The sequence below is a fragment of the Petromyzon marinus genome, chromosome 70 (assembly GCF_048934315.1).
Source record: "Petromyzon marinus isolate PM22_M1 ecotype Great Lakes invasive population chromosome 70, UKy_Petmar_22M1.pri1.0, whole genome shotgun sequence".
Lineage (NCBI taxonomy): Eukaryota > Metazoa > Chordata > Hyperoartia > Petromyzontiformes > Petromyzontidae > Petromyzon > Petromyzon marinus.
This window is the reverse complement of record NC_133736.1, coordinates 4,686,678-4,708,433: the sequence shown is the minus strand read 5'-3', so window position 1 is coordinate 4,708,433 and position 21,756 is coordinate 4,686,678. Positions and strand designations below refer to the sequence as shown.

Below are 21,756 nucleotides of genomic sequence, written 5' to 3'. Positions count from 1 at the left end.
CCATTCTTTCCCTTCTCTCTTCCCTTTACCGGTTCCCTTCATATTCAAACTAACACCATTGTTATCGTTACATACCAATTTATATTCACTATATTATTGTTTCACCAGTGCAACAGACGTAGGCTTTCCCCGTCCACCAGTCGTTATCCACAATGGAGGTTTTGACCTAAAACTTTCGTGACTGCGATAAAGTCACGTGGATAGAAAAGAAAAAATATAAAGAAAAAATTAATTAAAAATTTTAAACACGAATAAAAGTTTTTTTTTATTTTTTCATATTAATTAAATTGCATTTTTATTTTCTATCCACGTGATTTTACCGAAAGAACCAAGAAAAATTTTGTTTTTCGAAAACGTTTTTTTTATTGGGGAGCGGGGGAAGTGGAGGGGGATAGAGCACGTGACATGTGCAACGTGGAGTCGTTCAACCCGCCACCGCCAGGCCAACACGGACAATCTTTTACTGGCAGGAACGATGCTGTAAACTGAGTGTACCAGCCTGCAATAGATTAATGTGTCCGTCCGTCCCCTTTCAATACTTTAACGAAGTGAAATCTCGTGCTGTTGGGGTGTGTAAAATCAGCAATAGACGGCGCAGAGACTTGTCCTACCAGCCCACCCTGCAGGGACCTGTTACCAGGGCGGGGGGGGGCGGGGGGGGGGTGGGGGGGGGGTGGGGGGGGGTCCTCACTTGCGCACATTTCTTGCAAGCCATCTGGCTACCGTGAGAGCTTCGTTCATGAGGCTATCCGCGTATACGAACACAGACGATTTCAACCGAGAAGATGGATTCTGGCTTAGCAATCATTGGAAGGATTCGATGAACCATTTCGGGTCTTAATTGATTGTTCACGCCTAAGGTGGCTTTCAGACGGCATACATTAATTTTTCGTCTCCCCCCCTCCGCTTTTCCGAACACAGATGGACTCGTCCATCTGAATGACTGCCAAATCGCTCTCCGTGGTGCTAACGTTGAAAAAAAAACCCGCCACTTTTTTCAAATTTTCCTGCTGTGGTTTTTACACCTGATGATGATTGCTCGTGTTGCAGTCGAAACGTCGCGAGAATTTTATTGTTTTATGTATTTTTGTATTATTTTATTGTTTCCCCTTCTACGTGGTGGCGACTTTACCGAAAGAACCAAGAATATTACATTTCGTGTCTTTTAGCTATTCCTCGGACGTCTCTCTGAAGTGTTCCCCTCATCACGAATTGGAGTTGGGGGGGGTGACGCCGGTACCGTAACGACACCATGCGCTCAGCAGGGTTAGGGCTGAGGAGGAGGGAGGGGGGGCGCGGGGGGAGGGAGGGAGGGGGGTGTTATACTGGTAGGAACGATGTTGTAAACTGAGTGTACCAGCCTGCAATAGATTAATGTGTCCGTCCGTCTGTCCGTCCCCTTTCAATATTTTAACGAAGTGAAATCTCGTGCTGTTGGGGTGTAAAATCAGCAATGGACATCACAGACGACTTGACATTACGTCTTATTGCACCCAACGTTTGGAAGTCACGTTATCTCATTTGCCAACTTTGCATTTGGGGACGTGGCAAATTCACACACAGCCCACGGCCGAATACCATTTGCGAGGCGAAGTTCGAAGGCACCGTGACGTTACTTTGCCAATGTTCCTACCAGCCCACCCTGCAGGGACCTGTTTACTAACTAGCTTTACTACCCGGCTTCGCCCGGGACTTGGATTCACCACGCCCGGCCGCCTTTGTCCACACAGTGGCGATGTTCACACAGCACACCAGTTACTCGTTTGATGCCGAGTCGACCTAGGGGGAGGCCCTTGACCAGTAAAAATAATCGTCACCGGCGGTGGCCGTGAGCGGGAATCGAACTCGGGTCGCCGGGTTCGTAGCGCGGCGTTAGCGCTACGCGCTACGCTACAATGCGTTACGCTTACACACACAGACACACACACACAGACACACACACACAGACACACACACACAGACACACACACACAGACACACACACATACACACACACACACAGACACACACACACAGACATACACACATACACACACATACATACACAACAACCGCCATTCGCCACTAAGTGGCGGTGACGTCACCACGACGCTTGTGCCAGGCTATGTGCACCCTGAGGCCACGTGAAGTGTCGAACGCCCGCTGGCAGGAAGTCATGGGGCAGACCCAGGTGCCACGGGTCGACTGACTGAGATGACTGAGACGACCGAGATGACTGGCTGATGCACCACCTGTGTCCCCTACTGTGCCAACCTGCTGTGCTTTAGCCACCCGGCGCTCCGCTCGTTGTTCTGAGCGTCGCTCCTCCGCCCTTCGTTGTTGTTGGAGGGCGAGTGCCTCCAACTGCCCAGTAGCATCCTTCACGAGCCTCCTCCACAGAGGCCGATCTTGACACCGCTGGTACCAGTCATCGGCAAGTCCACTCAGCTCCACGTCCTCCTGTACCACATCACTCCATCTCTTCTCTAGCCCGTGCCGCGCCCGCTTAGCCCCCTCAATCCGGCCAAACAAAAGCTGTTTCGGCATGCGGTGGCTGGGCATGCGGGCTACATGACCCAGCCATCGCAGCCTTGCCCGCCGGAGGAGCTCACCGATGGGACCCTGCCCAGATCTTTCAAGGATTTGTGAGCTCCTCACACAATCCAGTCTGGTTAAACCCAGGATGGATCGTAGGCAGGCCAGCCTAAATGTTTCTAACCGGCGAAGATGTTCCATTAGGGGGGTCCACGTTTCGCAAGCGTAGAGAAGGGAGGGAATGACCGTGGCCGAGAAGACCTGAAGCTTAGTGCGGAGCGACAGACCAGGTAGCTTCCACACAGCGTTACGCAACCGATGAAAAGATATTGCCGCTCGACTGCTCGACTGCTCGACTGGATCTATGCGGCATTCATACGGGTAAAAACAAAATAATCTGTCTATTAGTTTGAGTTTCTCCCTTGTGATGGGACTTTGTGGGATGAACATTGGAGCACGGGGTGACCAATATGGTCTGACTTGGTTTGTAATAGGGTAGGGCACTGATAAGGCGTTGAAAGGTGTGTAGTAGTGTGTAGTGTAGTGGTGTCTGTTGGTGTTTCTCCCTTGCGATGGGATGAACGTTGAGGTTTATAAGGGGTACGGCGTGACCAACAGGGTCTGAATTGGTCTGCAATGAGGTAGGCAGTGGATAAGGCGTTGACAGGTGAGAACAAGCCACACTATGTAACGGCTATTGGCCAAATAAGAAACATCCTCGGTGACCCGCCAAGCGGTGTTATCAGCTGTGCCGCTGGCTGGGCAACAAGAGGCGCGCGGTGGAGGTTGGCGATGCGTTTCTGCGGCCGTCTGGAACGCTCTTCCTTCCGACATTAGGAAGCCACTGGCAGCTACGCCACTTTTAAATAATCTTCTAGATTGACAACTAACTTCCTTAGAAGTCGTTTTGTGTTTAGTTTGTTGTCCTTCCCCCGTCCACCCCGCACCTCCGATTAGCGCGGTCGGCCACTCACGGTTGTCGGAAGAAGTTCCACGTAACACAACGTACGTACGGCACCTCCCGCGGTACCCCACGGGAAGCGACTTTGCCAACATCTGCGCGGTGACCCACCAGGCCCTGTCTCCCAACCTTCCACAGTGCCCGGACTGCAGACAAGCCACGTGCAGTGTGGGGAGCCTTACCACCGTTGGCTCAAAGGACACCGGATCCACAGCTGTCCCTCGCCTCTTTGCTAATTGTCTTTGTGTGTGTGTGTGTGTGTTTGTTTTTTCTGCGCAGGGTTTTCAAGAAATCCAGCCCAAATGGAAAGGTAGGCCCGCGAACGACCGACACGCGCCCTCTCAAGCCCGTTATTTTGAGAGGGAGGGACAGTGAGAAGGGGAGAGCGAGTGGGAGGGGGAGAGAGAGTGAGAGGGGGGGGAGAGAGAGTGAGAGGGGGAGAGCGAGAGAGTGAGAGGGGGAGAGCGAGAGGGGGAGAGCGAGAGATTGAGAGCGAGAGAGTGATCGTGAGAGCGAGAGAGTGAGAGCGAGAGAGGGAGAGCGAGAGAGGGAGAGAGAGAGAGTGAGAGCGAGAGAGTGAGAGCGAGTGCGAGAGAGCGAGAGAGTGAGAGAGAGCGAGAGAGTGAGAGAGAGCGAGAGAGTGAGAGAGAGCGAGAGAGTGAGAGAGCGAGAGAGGGAGAGCGAGAGAGGAAGAGAGTGATAGCGAGAGAGTGAGAGAGGGAGAGTGAGAGAGGGAGAGCGAGAGAGGGAGGGAGAGCGAGAGAGGGAGGGAGAGCGTGAGAGAGTGACAGCGAGAGAGTGAGAGAGTGAGAGAGCGAGAGTGAGAGAGCGAGAGAGTGAGAGCGAGAGAGGGAAAGAGAGAGAGAGAGAGTGAGAGCGAGAGAGGGAGAGAGTGAGAGAGTGAGAGTGAGAGCGAGAGAGGGAAAGAGAGAGTGAGAGAGTGAGAGGGAGAGAGTGAGAGAGTGAGAGTGAGAGCGAGAAAGGGAAAGAGAGAGAGAGTGAGAGCGAGAGAGGGAGAGAGTGAGAGAGTGAGAGCGAGAAAGGGAGAGAGAGCGTGAGAGAGCGAGAGAGGGAGAGCGAGAGAGTGAGAGAGAGCGAGAGAGTGAGAGTGTGAGAGTGTGAGAGAGTGAGAGAGCGAGAGCGAGTGAGAGTGAGAGAGTGAGAGCGAGAGAGTGACAGAGAGAGAGTGATCGTGAGAGCGAGAGAGTGAGAGCGAGAGAGTGAGAGCGAGAGAGAGTGAGAGAGTGAGAGTGAGAGAGTGAGAGCGAGAGAGAGTGAGAGAGTGAGAGCGAGAGAGAGTGAGAGAGAGTGAGAGTGAGAGAGTGAGAGAGAGTGAGAGCGAGAGAGTGAGAGTGAGAGAGTGAGAGAGTGAGAGTGAGAGAGTGAGAGTGAGAGAGTGAGAGAGAGTGAGAGAGAGTGAGAGAGTGAGAGCGAGAGAGAGTGAGAGAGTGTGAGAGCGAGAGAGAGTGAGAGAGAGTGAGAGTGAGAGAGTGAGAGAGAGTGAGAGCGAGAGAGTGAGAGTGAGAGAGTGAGAGAGTGAGAGTGAGAGAGTGAGAGTGAGAGAGTGAGAGAGAGTGAGAGAGAGTGAGAGAGTGAGAGCGAGAGAGAGTGAGAGAGTGTGAGAGCGAGAGAGAGTGAGAGTGAGAGAGTGGGTGAGTGAGAGAGTGAGAGAAAGTGAGAGTGTGAGAGAGTGACAGAGTGAGAGAGTGAGAGCGAGAGAGAGTGAGAGAGTGACAGATTGAAATAGTGACAGACTGAGAGAGTGAGAGAGTGAAAGAGTGAGAGAGTGAGAGAGAGAGAGAGTGAGAGAGTGAGGGCGCGACCAGCATCGTCCACAATGGAGGCTTTTTTTGTTGGGTTAGATCGCTTAAATATAAATGTGTCGTTAAACCCGCCACCACCCGACACGGCCAATTGCAGGAACACCTTGCACTTTCGTCTGGTGACGGAGCAGAGAGCATGGACGAATGTCAAAGCAGAGCCTGCCTGTTTTGGGCTTGCAAATCGATGTTTGGCCCGGCGAAAAGCGTACACTGCAAATAACAGTGATCGCAAAAAAAAATAAGCGCGGTGTGAATCCTGCACGCGTGTTTTATGGTCGCGAAAATAACTATGAACACTGCGGTATTATGCTGTTATCACACGAGCAACGGCGCATCGTTTACAGTGCAATCACAAAAAAATAAGCACAGTGTTGATAATTTGTTACGAACGAGCACGCACGTACAAGGGATGCTCACTGTGAACGACTCCCATTCAATGGTCTGAAGGAGAGAGGACGGCACGTGAAGCGCGGACATGCGTGGAAGGTTTGGGATGAAATCGGACGAAAGAGGAAATTCTGAAATGTGGTTGCAATTGAAAACGGCCCGAAGGTGTGAAGTGCCGAAGGTCCAAGGTGTATCGCTGTAGTCACAGGGTTTGCCGCGTCAACTCAACGTAGCCAATTCGTTTACTGGTACAGCGTGCACCGAGTGTGCGTTCGGATAGCGAAGCCACAACAGTTACTATCCGGTTGTCATTAGTTGTAATCAGCTGGTGAAACGTCATGCTCAGATTGCAAATGGATGCTCGCTAAAATGCTGGGTTTCGGTTTCGGGGGGGTGGGGGGCGGGGGAGAGGGGCAGGGGTGGTAATAGGGGGGGGGCCCTCGTGTAGGTGACGCTGACCTAACAAGGCCCCGCGGTGGCAAGGAGATGTTGACTGCCTCGCCTGGTATACAGGAGGTCGTGGGTTAGATCCCGACTCTTGACGATGCCTGCTGCATGTTTGGTTTTTGTGTGTGTGTCTCTCATCATCATCACAGTGGCTCGGAGATGTTAACTACCTTGCCTAGTATACAGGAGGTTGTGGGTTCGATCCAAACCCTCACGATGCCTGCTGCTGTATATTTGGAGTTTGCGTGTCTCTCTCTCATCATCATCATCACCACAGTGGCTAGGAGATGTTAACTACCTCGCCTGGTATACAGGAGGTCGTGGGTTCGATCTCGACCCCTGACGATACCTAGTGTATATTTGGAGTTTGCGTGTCTCTCTCATTATCATCATCATCATCATCACAGTGGCTAGGAGATGTTAACTACCTCGCCAGGTATACAGGAGGTCGTGGGTTCGATCTCGACCCCTGACGATACCTAGTGTATATTTGGAGTTTGTGTGTCTCTCATCATCATCACAGTGGCTAGGAGATGTTAACTACCTCGCCTGGTATACAGGAGGTCGTGGGTTCGATCTCGACCCCTGCTGCTGCTGCTGCTGTATATTTGGAGTTTGCATGTCTCTCTCATTATCATCATCATCATCACAGTGGCTAGGGAGATGTTAACTACCTCGCCCGGTATACAGGAGGTCGTGGGTCTCTCTCTCTCTTTCCCCATTTAGAAACAAAGAAACGCGTTTGAAGAGTATTTGGCTACCGCTATAAATTTGCACGCGGTCGTGATGACGACGATGATACGAAGCCGCCACTTCGTCGAGTCGTCGTTCGTGACAGCGAGGCGTCGCTTCGGGAAATAGAGAACCGCACAGCTCAGTCGGTGGGGGGGGGGAGGGGCGGGCTCACACCCGACACGTGGTGAAATGGAAGTTAAAAAGTTGAGTTCGTTTTAGTTTAACAGCACTTGGCAGTCTGTCGGGGGCTGCAGGGCGGGGGGGGGGGATCCTAATTTTTCTTTGGAGGCGCCACTTAGACGTCCAGCGAGACGTTGGGGGTGTGAAGAGCGATGAGAGGGTGTGAATGTGAGCACGCCCGCAGACACCGTTATGCTTTTAGCCGTGTCGCTCGAATGTCGCCGCCTCGTCACGCTGACGGCCGTGTGGGAGATCTTACCGGAACATAATCCCCACCCCTCCACCCCCCCTCCCCCTCCAAGACGGACAGACAGAGAGAGCGAAGGAGAGCGAGAGAGAGCGAGAGAGAGTGAGGGAGAGCGAGAGATAGACCAGGAGAGCGGAGAAACCAGGAGGTGACCGGGAGAGTGAGAAGGAGCGAGGGAGAGAGAGAGAGAGTGAGGGAGAGAGTGAGGGAGAGCGAGAGAGAGAGAGATAGACCAGGAGAGCGGAGAGACCAGGAGGTGACCGGGAGAGTGAGATGGAGCGAGGGAGAGAGAGAGAGCGAGAGGGAGAGCGAGAGAGAGTGAGGGAGAGCGAGAAAGAGAGAGACCAGGAGAGCGGAGAGACCAGGACGGACCGGGAGAGTGAGATGGAGCGAGGGAGAGAGAGAGAGAGCGAGAGAGAGTGAGGGAGAGCGAGAAAGAGAGAGACCAGGAGAGCGGAGAGACCAAGAGTGACCGGGAGAGTGAGATGGAGCGAGGGAGAGAGAGAGAGAGCGAGAGGGAGAGCGAGAGAGAGTGAGGGAGAGTGAGGGAGAGTGAGAGAGAGAGAGAGAGACCAGGAGAGCGGAGAGACCAAGAGTGACCGGGAGAGTGAGATGGAGCGAGGGAGAGAGAGAGTGCGAGAGAGTGCGAGAGAGAGCGAGAGAGAGTGAGGGAGAGCGAGAGAGAGAGAGAGACCAGGAGAGCGGAGAGACCAGGAGGTGACCGGGAGAGTGAGATGGAGCGAGGGAGAGAGAGAGAGAGTGCGAGAGGGAGAGCGAGAGAGAGTGAGGGAGAGCGAGAGAGAGAGAGACCAGGAGAGCGGAGAGACCAGGAGTGACCGGGAGAGTGAGATGGAGCGAGGGAGAAAAGAGAGAGAGCGAGAGGGAGAGCGAGAGAGAGTGAGGGAGAGCGAGAGAGATAGACCAGCAGAGCGGAGAGACCAGGAGGGACCGGGAGAGTGAGATGGAGCGAGGGAGAGAGAGAGAGAGTGCGAGAGGGAGAGCGAGAGAGAGTGAGGGAGAGCGAGAGAGAGAGAGACCAGGAGAGCGGAGAGACCAGGAGTGACCGGGAGAGTGAGATGGAGCGAGGGAGAAAAGAGAGAGAGCGAGAGGGAGAGCGAGAGAGAGTGAGGGAGAGCGAGAGAGATAGACCAGCAGAGCGGAGAGACCAGGAGGGACCGGGAGAGTGAGATGGAGCGAGGGAGAGAGAGAGAGAGTGCGAGAGGGAGAGCGAGAGAGAGTGAGGGAGAGCGAGAAAGAGAGAGACCAGGAGAGCGGAGAGACCAGGAGTGACCGGGAGAGTGAGATGGAGCGAGGGAGAAAAGAGAGAGAGCGAGAGGGAGAGCGAGAGAGAGTGAGGGAGAGCGAGAGAGATAGACCAGCAGAGCGGAGAGACCAGGAGGGACCGGGAGAGTGAGATGGAGCGAGGGAGAGAGAGAGAGTGTGAGAGGGAGAGCGAGCGAGAGTGAGGGAGAGCGAGAAAGAGAGATACCAGGAGAGCGGAGAGACCAGGAGTGACCGGGAGAGTGAGATGGAGCGAGCGAGTGAGAGAGAGTGCGAGAGGGAGAGCGAGAGAGAGTGAGGGAGAGCGAGAGAGATAGACCAGCAGAGCGGAGAGACCAGGAGGGACCGGGAGAGTGAGATGGAGCGAGGGAGAGAGAGAGAGCGAAGGAGAGCGAGAGGGAGACCGAGAGAGAGTGAGGGAGAGCGAGAGAGAGAGACCAGCAGAGCGGAGAGACCAGGAGGGACCGGGAGAGTGAGATGGAGCGAGGGAGAGAGAGAGAGAGAGAAAGTGCGAGAGGGAGAGTGAGAGAGAGTGAGGGAGAGTGAGAAAGAGAGAGACCAGGAGAGCGGAGAGACCAGGAGGTGACCGGGAGAGTGAGATGGAGCGAGGGAGAGAAAGAGTGCGAGAGAGTGCGAGAGGGAGAGCGAGAGAGAGAGAGATAGACCAGGAGAGCGGAGAGACCAGGAGGTGACCGGGAGAGTGAGATGGAGCGAGCGAGAGAGAGCGAGAGAGAGAGCGAGAGAGAGTGAGGGAGAGTGAGGGAGAGCGAGAAGGAGAGAGACCAGGAGAGCGGAGAGACCAGGAGTGACCGGGAGAGTGAGATGGAGCGAGGGAGAGAGAGAGAGAGAGAGCGAGAAAGTGAGAGAGAGAGCGAGAGGGAGAGCGAGAGAGAGTGCGAGAGAGAGTGAGGGAGAGCGAGAGAGAGAGAGACCAGGAGAGCGGAGAGACAAGGAGGTGACCGGGAGAGTGAGATGGAGCGAGGGAGAGAGAGAGTGCGAGAGGGAGAGCGAGAGAGAGTGAGGGAGAGCGAGAGAGAGTGAGACCAGGAGGGCGGAGAGACCAGGAGGTGACCGGGAGAGTGAGATGGAGCGAGGGAGAGAGAGAGTGCGAGAGGGAGAGCGAGAGAGAGTGAGGGAGAGCGAGAGATAGACCAGGAGGTGACCGGGAGAGTGAGATGGAGCCAGGAAGAGAGGGCGAGAACGGGAAAGTGAGAGCGAGAGAGAGAGCGGGTGAGAGCCAGAGGGAGCTGTAACCATGGATCACAGTGTCATGATGCTGGTGGTGGTGGTGGCGGAGGGGGTGGTGGGCGCTAACCTAGGTGGCAGGTTCGTGGCGTCCAAACTAAAACTGAAATATTTTTTATCCCACCAGGTGTAAGGCCCCACTGGGCTGCCTACGTAGCTCTTTCTCAGAAGTGACCTTGCTGTCACAAAAGATCGCTCAACTAAGTGGCGGCTTATCATCATCATCATCATCACCAAAAAAATCCACGTGACCACCACGGGGAGAAAGAGAGAGAGACGCAAACTCCAATTTACAGGGTCGGGATTGAACCCACGACCTCCTGCATACCAGGCGAGGTAGTTAACATCTAGAGGGGGAGAGAGAAAGAGAGACACGCAGACTCCAGATGTACAACAGGCATCGTCAGGGTCCGGGATTGAACCCACGACCTCCTGCATACCAGGCGAGGTACAGTGAGGGAAAAAAGTATTTGATCCCCTGCTGATTTTGTACGTTTGCCCACTGACAAAGAAATGATCAGTCTATCATTTTAATGGTAGGTTTATTTGAACAGTGAGAGACAGAATAACAACAAAATCGGGAAAAACGCATGTCAAAAATGTTATAAATTGATTTGCATTTTAATGAGGGAAATAAGTATTTGTCCCCCTCTCAATCAGAAAGATTTCTGGCTCCCACGTGTCTACAGAAGCAATCAATCAATCAGATTCCAAACTCTCCACCATGGCCAAGACTAAAGAGCTCTCCAAGGATGTCAGGGACAAGATTGTAGACCTACACAAGGCTGGAATGGGCTACAAGACCATTGCCAAGCAGCTTGGTGAGAAGGTGACAACAGTTGGTGCGATTATTCGAAAATGGAAGAAACACAAAAGAACTGTCAATCTCCCTTGCCTGGGATTCCATGCAAGATCTCACCTCGTGGAGTTGCAATGATCATGAGAACGGTGAGGAATCAGCCCAGAACTACACGGGAAGATCTTGTCAATTATCTCAAGGCAGCTGGGACCATAGTCACCAAGAAAACAATTGGTAACACACCACGCCGTGAAGGACTGAAATCCTGCAGCGCCCGCAAGGTCCCCCTGCTCAAGAAAGCACATATACATGCCCGTCTGAAGTTTGCCAATGAACATCTGAATGATTCAGAGGACAACTGGGTGAAAGTGTTGTGGTCAGATGAGACCAAAATGGAGCTCTTTGGCATCAACTCAACTCGCCGTGTTTGGAGGAGGAATGCTGCCTATGACCCCAAGAACACCATCCCCACCGTCAAACATGGAGGTGGAAACATTATGCTTTGGGGGTGTTTTTCTGCTAAGGGGACAGGACAACTTCACCGCATCAAAGGGACGATGGACGGGGCCATGTACCGTCAAATCTTCTGTGAGAACCTCCTTCCCTCAGCCAGGGCATTGAAAATGGGTCGTGGATGGGTATTCCAGCATGACAATGACCCAAAACACACGGCCAAGGCAACAAAGGAGTGGCTCAAGAAGAAGCACATTAAGGTCCTGGAGTGGCCTAGCCAGTCTCCAGACCTTAATCCCATAGAACATCTGTGGAGGGAGCTGAAGGTTCGAGTTGCCAAACGTCAGCCTCGAAACCTTAATGACTTGGAGAAGATCTGCAATGAGGAGTGGGACTAAATCCCTCCTGAGATGTGTGCAAACCTGGTGGCCAACTACAAGAAACGTCTGACCTCTGTGATTGCCAACAAGGGTTTTGCCACCAAGTACTAAGTCATGTTTTGCAGAGGGGGTCAAATACTTATTTCCCTCATTAAAATGCAAATCAATTTATAACATTTTTTACATGCGATTTTCTGGATTTTTGTTGTTATTCTGTCTCTCATTGTTCAAATAAACCTACCATTAAAATGATAGACTGATCATTTTTTCGTCAGTGGGCAAACGTACAAAATCAGCAGGGGATCAAATACTTTTTTCCCCTCACTGAAGTCGACATCTCCTAGCCATCGTGGCGCCTTTTCTGGAAGACATTGGCACTCCTTAGTGATGTATAGATGATACGTGAATGCCACATTACTCCCCCGCCTCTTCCATCAATCAGCTTGAGTGCTGTACAATTTGCGGTGCGGAGGTTGGGATGGTTGGATTGGGGTTAGGCAGTTCCGTTAACGCGGATGTGAGCATAATTGATCGCTTTGCACGTCTAATGACATGGGCTATGAAGCAAAACCATTTGTTATTTGACCAGGTAAGGCCGCACTGAGCCTATATAGCTCTTCTTCAGAAGCGTCCTGGCTATCACGAATGATAGCTGAACCAAGTGGAGGCTTATCATCATCATCATCATCGCGTGGAAATTTACAGCAGCGCTCAAAAACTCCTAACGCGTGATGTCGATTCTAATTGTGGAAGGAAAATAAACCAGAGGACCCGGAGAAAAATCCACGGAACCACTGCAGGCACGAAATAGAGGAATGCAAACTCCAAATATAGAGCAGGCACCAGGGTCGTGATTGAACCCACTGCCTCCTATATATCATGCGAGGTAGTCAACATCTCCTAGCCACCGTGATGATGGTGAGAGAAAGAGAGACACGCCAACTCCAAATATACAGCAGGCGTTGTCAGAGGTCGCGATCGAATCCACGACCTATGGCATTCCAGGCGAGGCAGATAACATCTCCTAGCCACCGAGGCGCCATAATGATCTCCCCGGCGTTCACCCGTTGGTGGCCGGGTGACTCCTTGCCGGGAGCGTGGTAATGGCTTAGCCGCGCGTGGAAAGTAACTCTTGCCGTCGCGCGATGTGGAACTCAAGGCACCGCTACGTAGCCCTTTTATTTTTTAAGCGACCCTGGCTTATCACAAATGGATAGCTTGACGAAATGGGTGATATCGTCATCGTCGTCGTCACCTGTAAATTCATAACGCGTGACGTTGACTCTAAATGTGGAATAGAAAAACCAGAGAACCCGGAGAAAAATTAGTTAACATCTCCTGGCCAACATGATGATGATGAGGGAGACACGCAACTCCAAATATACAGCAGCAGGCTTCAGGGTCGGGATCAAACTCGCGACCTCCTGCATTCCGGCCGGGGTAGCTAACATCTCGCCAAATACAGCAGAGGTATTGTCAGGGGTCGGGATCGAACCCATGACGTCCTGCATACCGGGCGAGGTAGTTAACATCTCGGCAAATACAGGACGGGCATCGTCCAGGGTTCAGGATCGAACTCACGACCCTGACGATAGCTGCTGCTGTATACAGTGAGGGAAAAAGTATTTGATCCCCTGCTGATTTTGTACGTTTGCCCACTGACGAAGAAATGATCAGTCTATAATTTTAATGGTAGGTTTATTTGAACAGTGAGAGACAGAATAACAACAACAAAAATCCAGAAAATCGCATGTCAAAAATGTTATAAATTGATTTGCATTTTAATGAGGGAAATAAGTATTTGACCCCTCTGCAAAACATGATTTAGTACTTGGTGGCAAAACCCTTGTTGGCAATCACAGAGGTCAGACGTTTCTTGTAGTTGGCCACCAGATTTGCACACATCTCAGGAGGGATTTTGTCCCACTCCTCTTTGCAGATCTTCTCCAAGTCATTAAGGTTTCGAGGCTGACGTTTGCCAACTTGAACCTTCAGCTCCCTCCACAGATTTTCTATGGGATTAAGGTCTGGAGACTGGCTAGGCCACTCCAGGACCTTAATGTGCTTCTTCTTGAGCCACTTCTTTGTTGCCTTGGCCGTGTGTTTTGGGTCATTGTCATGCTGGAATACCCATCCACGACCCATTTTCAATGCCCTGGCTGAGGGAAGGAGGTTCTCACCCAAGATTTGACGGTACATGGCCCCGTCCATTGTCCCTTTGATGTGGTGAAGTTGTCCTGTCCCCTTAGCAGAAAAACACCCCCAAAGCATAATGTTTCCACCTCCATGTTTGACGGTGGGGATGGTGTTATTAGGGTCATAGGCAGCATTCCTCCTCCAAACACGGCGAGTTGAGTTGATGCCAAAGAGCTCAATTTTGGTCTCATCTGACCACAACACTTTCACCCAGTTGTCCTCTAAATCATTCAGATGTTCATTGGTAAACTTCAGACTGGCATGTATATGTGCTTTCTTGAGCAGGGGGACCTTGCGGGCACTGCAGGATTTCAGTCCTTCACGGCGTAGTGTGTTACCAATTGTTTTCTTGGTGACTATGGTCCCAGCTGCCTTGAGATCATTGACAAGATCCTCCCGTGTAGTTCTGGGCTGATTCCTCACCGTTCTCATGATCATTTCAACTCCACGAGGTGAGATATTGCATGGACCCCCAGGCCGAGGGAGATTGACAGTTCTTTTGTGTTTCTTCCATTTGCGAATAATCGCACCAACTGTTGTCACCTTCTCACCAAGCTGCTTGGCAATGGTCTTGTAGCCCATTCCAGCCTTGTGTAGGTCTACAATCTTGTCCCTGACATCCTTGGAGAGCTCTTTGGTCTTGGCCATGGTGGAGAGTTTTGAATCTGATTGATTGCTTCTGTGGACAGGTGTCTTTTATACAGGTAACACGCTGAGATTAGGAGCACTCCCTTTAAGAGTGTGCTCCTAATATCACCTCGTTACCTGTATAAAAGACACCTGGGAGCCAGAAACCTTTCTGATTGAGAGGGGGTCAAATACTTATTTCCCTCATTAAATTGCAAATCAATTTATAACATTTTTGACATGCGTTTTTTTGGATTTTGTTGTTGTTATTCCATCTCTCACTGTTCAAATAAACCTACCATTAAAATGATAGACTGATCATTTCTTTGTCAGTGGGCAAACGTACAAAATCAGCAGGGGATCAAATACTATTTTTCCCTCACTGTATATGGAATCTGCGTCTCTCTCATCATCACCACCACCACGGTAGCTAGGAGATGTTAACTACCTTGCCCGGTATACAGGAGGTCGGAGGTTCGTTCCCGACCCTGACTTCTGTATATTTCGAGTTCTCCCCGTGGTCGCGTGGATCTTTCTTGGGGTTTTCTGGTTTTTCCCTCCACAGTAACAATCGACATCATGCATTTTAGAGTATTTGCCTGCTGCTATATATTTTCACGCGATGACGATGATAAGCCGCCTCTTCATTGAGCTATCATTTGTGATGGCCAGGTCGCTCCTGAATAAGTAAAATTTTAAAATACTTTAAAAAAAAGAACACGCTTTAATGAAATGTACCGTACGAGTAATGGCAGAACTCCAGGAAGTTGGCCCCGAAGCTTGCCCACAACATAAGGGGGCCGTGGCCAATCACAGCCAACGTGAGTTGACCGTGGACAATTCGACCCAAGCCGAAACATAACATGTAAAAAAAGAACGTTTAAAAATACATTTAAATTTTTTATGATAGAATATGGTATTGTCATCAGTATGACGTAAGTATAACCAAGTTAGTCGATACCACATTGGGAAGTGGGTTAACATTGAGTTACAAGATTTGAGGATGCAACAACGACAACAACAACAGACAGAGTGAGTTCATAGAAAGCGTGTAACAGCTCAGTGGGACCTTACATCTGGTGAAATAAATGAAGTAGTTTATACTTCGATTTAAAGCTTTCGTGACCGCAAGGATTCATCTTCTTTGGTTCTTTCGGTAAAGTCACCACCACCACGTAGAATGAGAATAAAATAATAAAGTAAAACGTCGTGGGAATTTTATTCTTTTATTTCATTATTTCATCCTCATTCTACGTGACTTTACCGAAAGAACCAAAGAAGAAGTAGTTTATAGTTTAGTGACTGATTGGAGCATTTTGTTTACGTGACAAACCTTACCCAAATCGGTTGCTCCGTGTGGTGGTGGCGGGTTCATGTGATATTCACGCGATCTAACCCCGAAAAAATAAACACCCGTTTTATTAGAACTTATTGATTTGTGTTTGTCGCTGCTGCTCTTGTTGATGTTAACGATCTATGTTGTTGTTGTTGTGCCTGAAAGGTGACGAGTATTATAACTAAATTATTTGTGTTTGTTACCTCCGCTGCTGTTGTTGTTGTTGATGATGTTAACAAGCTGTTGTTGTGTTGTTGTGCTTGAAAGGTGACCGTGTATGATAACTAAATTATTTGTGTTTGTTACCTCCGCTGCTGTTGTTGTTGTTGATGATGTTAACGATCTGTTGATCTGTTGTTGTGTTGTTGTGCTTGAAAGGTGACCGTGTATTATAACTAAATTATTTGTGTTTGTTACCTCCGCTGCTGTTGTTGTTGTTGATGATGATGTTAACGATCTGTTGATCTGTTGTTGTGTTGTTGTGCTTGAAAGGTGACCGTGTATTATAACTAAATTATTTGTGTTTGTTACCTCCGCTGCTGTTGTTGTTGTTGAGGATGTTAACGATCTGTTGATCTGTTGTTGTGCTTGAAAGGTGACTGTGTATTATAACTAAATTATTTGTGTTTGTTACCTCCGCTGCTGTTGTTGATGATGTTAACGATCTGTTGATCTGTTGTTGTGTTGTTGTGCTTGAAAGGTGACCGTGTATTATAACTAAATTATTTGTGTTTCTCACTGCCGCTGCTGCTGTTGTTGTTGTTGTTGATGTGTGTTGTTGTTGTGTTGTTGCCCCTGCAGGTGACCGTGTATTTGGGGAAGCGAGACTTTGTGGATCACCTGGAGCACGTCGATCCGGTCGGTACGTTCACACGTCAAGTTTTTATTTGTTCCCCCTCCTGCGACGTTCCAGCTGGGTCAAGAGGCTTTTTTTCCTACACCGGAACGGGGTGAGTGGGGTGCGGACGAGCGGTGCGTGGAGATGGAGCTGATGCGGTCAACGAGAGGATGTGGAGCTGTCGTGGACTTGCCACTGACCGGTACCAGCGGTGTCAAGATCGGCCTCTGTAGGGGTGGAGGAGAGGAGGCGGCCCGTGAAGGACCCTGCTACTGGAACGGTTGAGAGGCAGTCGCCCGCCAGCAACATGGCACCTGCTGGGTCTGTCCCGAGACCTCATGCACCTAGCCTGGCACAGTAGGGTGGGGGGGGTACAGCTGGTGGTGCATCTGCCACTCATCTCGGTCATCTCAGTCAGTCGACCCGTGGCACCTGCTGGGTCTGCCCCCGTGACCTCCTGCCCGCGGGCGTTCGACACTTCACGCGATGGCCTCAAGGTGCACATGGCCTGGCACAAGCGTCGTGGTGACGTCACTGCCACTTAGTGGCGAATGGCGGTTGTTGTCTATGTGTGTGTTTGTCTAAAATGCAGCAAGTTGGCACAGTGGAGGGTACAGCTGGTAATGCATCTACCGGTGGTTATCTCAGTCAGACAACCCATGGCACCTGCTGGGTCTGTCCCGAGACCTCCTGCACCTAGCCTGGCACAGTAGTGGGGGTACAGCTGGTGGTGCATCTACCGGTGGTCATCTCAGTCAGACAACCCATGGCACCTGCAGGGTCTGTCCCCGTGACCTCCTGCACCTAGCCTGGCACAGGTGGTGCATCTGTCGGTCATCTCGGTCAGACAACCCCATGGCACCTGCTGGGTCTGTCCCGAGACCTCATGCACCTAGCCTGGCACAGTAAGGGGGTACAGCTGGTGGTGCATCTGCCAGTGATCTCAGTCAGTCAACCCCATGGCACCTGCTGGGTCTGTCCCGTGACCTCCTGCACCTAGCCTGGCGCAGTAGGGGGGGGGGGCACAGGTGGTGTATCTACCAATAATTTCATTTAGTGAACCCCATGGCACCTGGATCTGTTCCGTGACCTAAGGGCACCTAGCCTGCCACAGGTGGTGCATCTGCCGGTCTTCTCAGTTGGGTCAACCCTTGGCACCTGGGTCCCTGCCTGTGACTTCCTGCACCTAGCCTGGCACAGCAGGGGGCACAGGTGGTACATCTGCCAATCTTCTCAGTCGGTCAACCCGTGGCACCTGCTGGGTCTGCCCCGTGACCTCCTGCCAGCCGGCGTTGCGACGCTTCACGTGGTAGCCTCAAAGTGCACCTAGCCTGGCACAGGCGCCGTGGTGATGTCACCGCCTGCTTAGTAGCGAGTTTGCGGCCGCTGTTGTGGTTGTGGGTGGGTCCGCGGGTGGGGGAAGTGGTGGGGCATCGCTTTCCCAACTCGCTCTCCGCCGCCATGTGAGGATTAACGTTTGTCACGTGACGGTCAGGCCTGCTGGACATCCGGGTGGGTGGCATAGGAGGGGGGGGGGGGGGGGTGGCGAAAGAGCTTTGCAGCTCATCGGATTTCTCCGGGAAAAAAATATTTTTATTGACCCAAATCCAACCGCAGGGTGGGTGGGTTTTGGTGTCTGGGTGTTGTGGGTTTGGGTGTGTGGGGGTGCGGGTTTTGGTGTGTGGGTTTGTGGGTTTGGGTGTGTGGGTTTGGGTGTGGTTGGGTTTTGGTTTGTTGGTTTGGGTGTGTGGGTGTGGGTAGGTTTGGGTGTGTGGGTTTGGGTGTCTGGGTGTGTGGGTTTGGGTGTGTGGGTTTGGGTGTGTGGGTTTGGGTGTGTGGGTTTGGGTGTGTGGGTTTGGGTGTCTGGGTGTTTGGGTTTGGGTGTGTGGGTTTGGGTGTGTGGGTTTGGGTGTGTGGGTTTGGGTGTGTGGGTTTGGGTGCGTGGGTTTGGATGCGTGGGTTTGGGTGTGTGGGTTTGGGTGTGTGGGTTTGGGTGTGTGGGTTTGGGTGTGTGGGTTTGGGTGTGGGTGTGTGGGTGTGTGGGTTTGGGTGTGTGGGTTTGGGTGTGTGGGTGTGTGTGTGGGTGTGTGGGTTTGGGTGTGTGGGTTTGGGTGCGTGGGTGTGTGGGTTTGTGGGTTTGGGTGTGTGGGTTTGGGTGTGTGGGTGTGTGGGTTTGGGTGTACCACTTCTGCGACGGGTGAGTGACTCGCAGCGGGAATAGGCGGCTCTGAACGACGACCACCGTGGTCGAGTGGGGCTGTAGCGTGATGCGGTACCGTGCGGCGGATCCCTTTTCTTCGGCTGAAGGACTGTTAGCGCTGCGGTGAGGCGACGGACCCGACAACTCGAGTTCGATTCCTGTGCACGGCCAACGCCGGTGACGATTATCTGGACCGCTCCGAGGCCTCCCCGAGGTCGACTCATCTCAAATGACTGCTTGGTGCGGGGTGCTGTCAACATCGCTACTCGGCAGACAAAGGCGGCCGGGCGTGGTGGTGCTGGCCACCCACCCCCTCGTGTAACAAACAGCGCCGCTAGCCTTCATAGGCGCTGCTCGCAAACGGCACTTACCCGAACAGTCTCTTAAGGCTGTACGGGGGATCTTTGTCTTTGGTGGTTGTCGTGGTGGTGGTGGTTGTTGTGGTTGTGGTGGTGGTTGTTGGTGCATCTGTGCCTTGTTTTTTGTTTCCACAGACGGTGTTGTTTTGGTCGATCCCGAGTACCTGAAAGAGAGGAAAGGTGAGTGTAACCTGCAGCAGCAGCAGTAGTAGTAGCAGCAGTAGTAGCAGCAGCAGTAGTAGTAGTAGCGGTAGTAGTAGTAGCAGCAGTAGTAGTAGCAGCAGCAGTAGTAGTAGTAGCAGCAGTAGTAGCAGCAGCAGTAGTAGTAGTAGCGGTAGTAGTAGTAGCAGCAGTAGTAGTAGCAGCAGCAGTAGTAGTAGTAGCAGCAGTAGTAGTAGCAGCAGCAGCAGTAGTGGTAGCAGCAGCAGCAGTAGTAGTAGCAGCAGTAGTAGTAGTAGCAGCAGTAGCAGCAGCAGTAGTAGCAGCAGCAGCAGTAGTAGTAGCAGCAGCAGTAGTAGTAGTAGCAGCAGTAGTAGTAGCAGCAGTAGCAGCAGCAGTAGTAGCAGTAGCAGCAGCAGCAACAACAACTAATATACACGCAGATCTCATTATCAGCAGCAGCACCGGCCTGGTTAGCGAAGCCTTGCCTGACTTCGAATAATAAGAACAATAATATATAAAAAGTACAGTCTGCTCCCCTGTAACAACGCGGTAGGGGCAGCAGCTGCATTCCTGAAGAACACACTACAATACACACTACACTATACACTACAAAAGTCACATTTCGATAAAATATACTATGGGGGGAGGGTAAAGCACTGCGGGCGCGTGTGGTGGGGGTAGCCATCTGGATGCATCCAGCAGCATCCCAATGCATCGTGCGATGACGATGACGATCCTTTGCCTAGGCCTAGCCGTCACAACCGCCGCCTATTCCAACTCGCGCTGTGACGTAGTCGTTCCATTCGCCCTCAAATCGCGCCGTATATATCCGGGCCGAACAAAGACTGAGGGTGCGCGTGGCGGGTGGCATCTGCTAGCAGCGTCCGGCGGCATACCAATGCCTCGTGCGATGGCGATGACGATGACGACGACGCCGGCGCTAAGCCGAGGCGGTTCGCTACGACTGCTGCCGCTTACCGCAACTCGCGCTGCGACATCGAAGTTCCGTAACCCCTCTATCGGCTTCCGTCCCCGTTTCAAACAACAACAACAACAAAAACGCGTTTCCCTATCACGCATCCGTCAAAAAACAACACGCAGCGTTGTAGGAGTAATGGGCCCCCGTATCTCAAAGCGCTGAGTAGACCAACGGCCCTCCTCCCCTGCTCCTCACCACCCCCGCCCACCACCACCACCACCCCCCCACCACCACCACCACCACCACCCCCCCACCACCACCACCACCCCCCCACCACCACCGCCTCCTCCGAACCGTCGCGGCCGCAGTGTTCGTGACGCTGACGTGCGCCTTCCGCTACGGGCGCGAGGACCTGGACGTGCTGGGCCTGACGTTCCGCAAGGACCTCTACCTGAGCACGGTGCAGGTCTACCCGCCCAGCGGCGGCGGCGGCGCCGGCGGCGGCGGCGGCGCCGGCAACGCCGCCGGCAATGACGGCGGTGGCGGCGAGGATGGGGCCAAGCCAAGCACGCGCCTGCAAGAGCGCCTCATCCGCAAGATCGGGGACCACGCTCACCCCTTCACCTTCCAGGTGGACGTCGTCGCCACGGCGATGGTGGTGGTGTGGTGGGGTTTGGGGCGGGGGCGGTGGGTAGGTTGGGGCTGGCTGGGTCGGCCGTCTGTGGGACGCTCTTCCGATATGAGGAAGCCACTGATACCCATGGACTCATCATGAAGAGACTCGTAGACCTCGCCACACAAAAGACCCATAGACTAATCACATAGAGAGTCACAGACTCATCACACAGAGACCCGCAGACTCGCCACACAGAGACCCATAGACTCATCACACAGAGACCCACAGACTCATCACACAGACCCATAGACTCATCACACAGAGACCCATAGACTCATCACACAGAGACCCATAGACTCACCACACAGAGACCCATAGACTCATCACATAGAGAGTCATAGACTCATCACACAGAGACCCACAGGCTCATCACAGAGACCCACAGACTCATCACACAGAGACCCATAGACTCACACACAGAGACCCATAGACTCATCACACAGAGACCCACAGACTCATCACACAGAGACCCATAGACTCATCACACAGAGACCCATAGACTCATCACACAGAGACCCATAGACTCGCCACACAGAGACCCGCAGACTCATCATACAGAGACCCACAGACTCATCACACAGAGACTCATAGACTAATGAAATAGAGAGTCAGACTCATCACACAAAGACCCATAGACTAATCACAGAGAGAGTCATAGACTAATCACACAGAGACCCGCAGACTCGCCACACAGAGACCTACAGACTCATCACACAGAGATTCACAGACTCATCACACAGAGACCCGCAGACTCATCACACAGAGACCCACAGACTCACCACACAGAGACCCATAGACTCATCACACAGAGACTCATAGACTCATCACACAGAGACCCACAGACTCACCACACAGAGACCCATAGACTCATCACACAGAGACCCATAGACTCATCACACAGAGACCCACAGACTCATCACACAGAGACCCACAGACTCACCACACAGAGACCCACAGACTCATCACACAGAGGCCCACAGACTCACCACAC

The 21,756-nt window shown here is 52.2% G+C and overlaps 1 protein-coding gene across 3 annotated transcripts in view; it reads left to right on the top strand.

The window, feature by feature from the left end:
• LOC116957174 (beta-arrestin-1-like) overlaps positions 1–21,756 on the top strand; it is a 98,528-nt gene that overhangs the window by 37,291 nt on the left and 39,481 nt on the right. For all 3 annotated transcript variants that reach the window (XM_032979172.2, XM_032979174.2, XM_032979171.2), the window contains 4 exons: positions 3,755–3,785; positions 16,413–16,473; positions 19,144–19,188; positions 20,458–20,720. In XM_032979172.2, the coding sequence (XP_032835063.2) occupies positions 3,755–3,785; positions 16,413–16,473; positions 19,144–19,188; positions 20,458–20,720 (400 nt within the window). The remainder of the gene's footprint in view (positions 1–3,754; positions 3,786–16,412; positions 16,474–19,143; positions 19,189–20,457; positions 20,721–21,756) is intronic.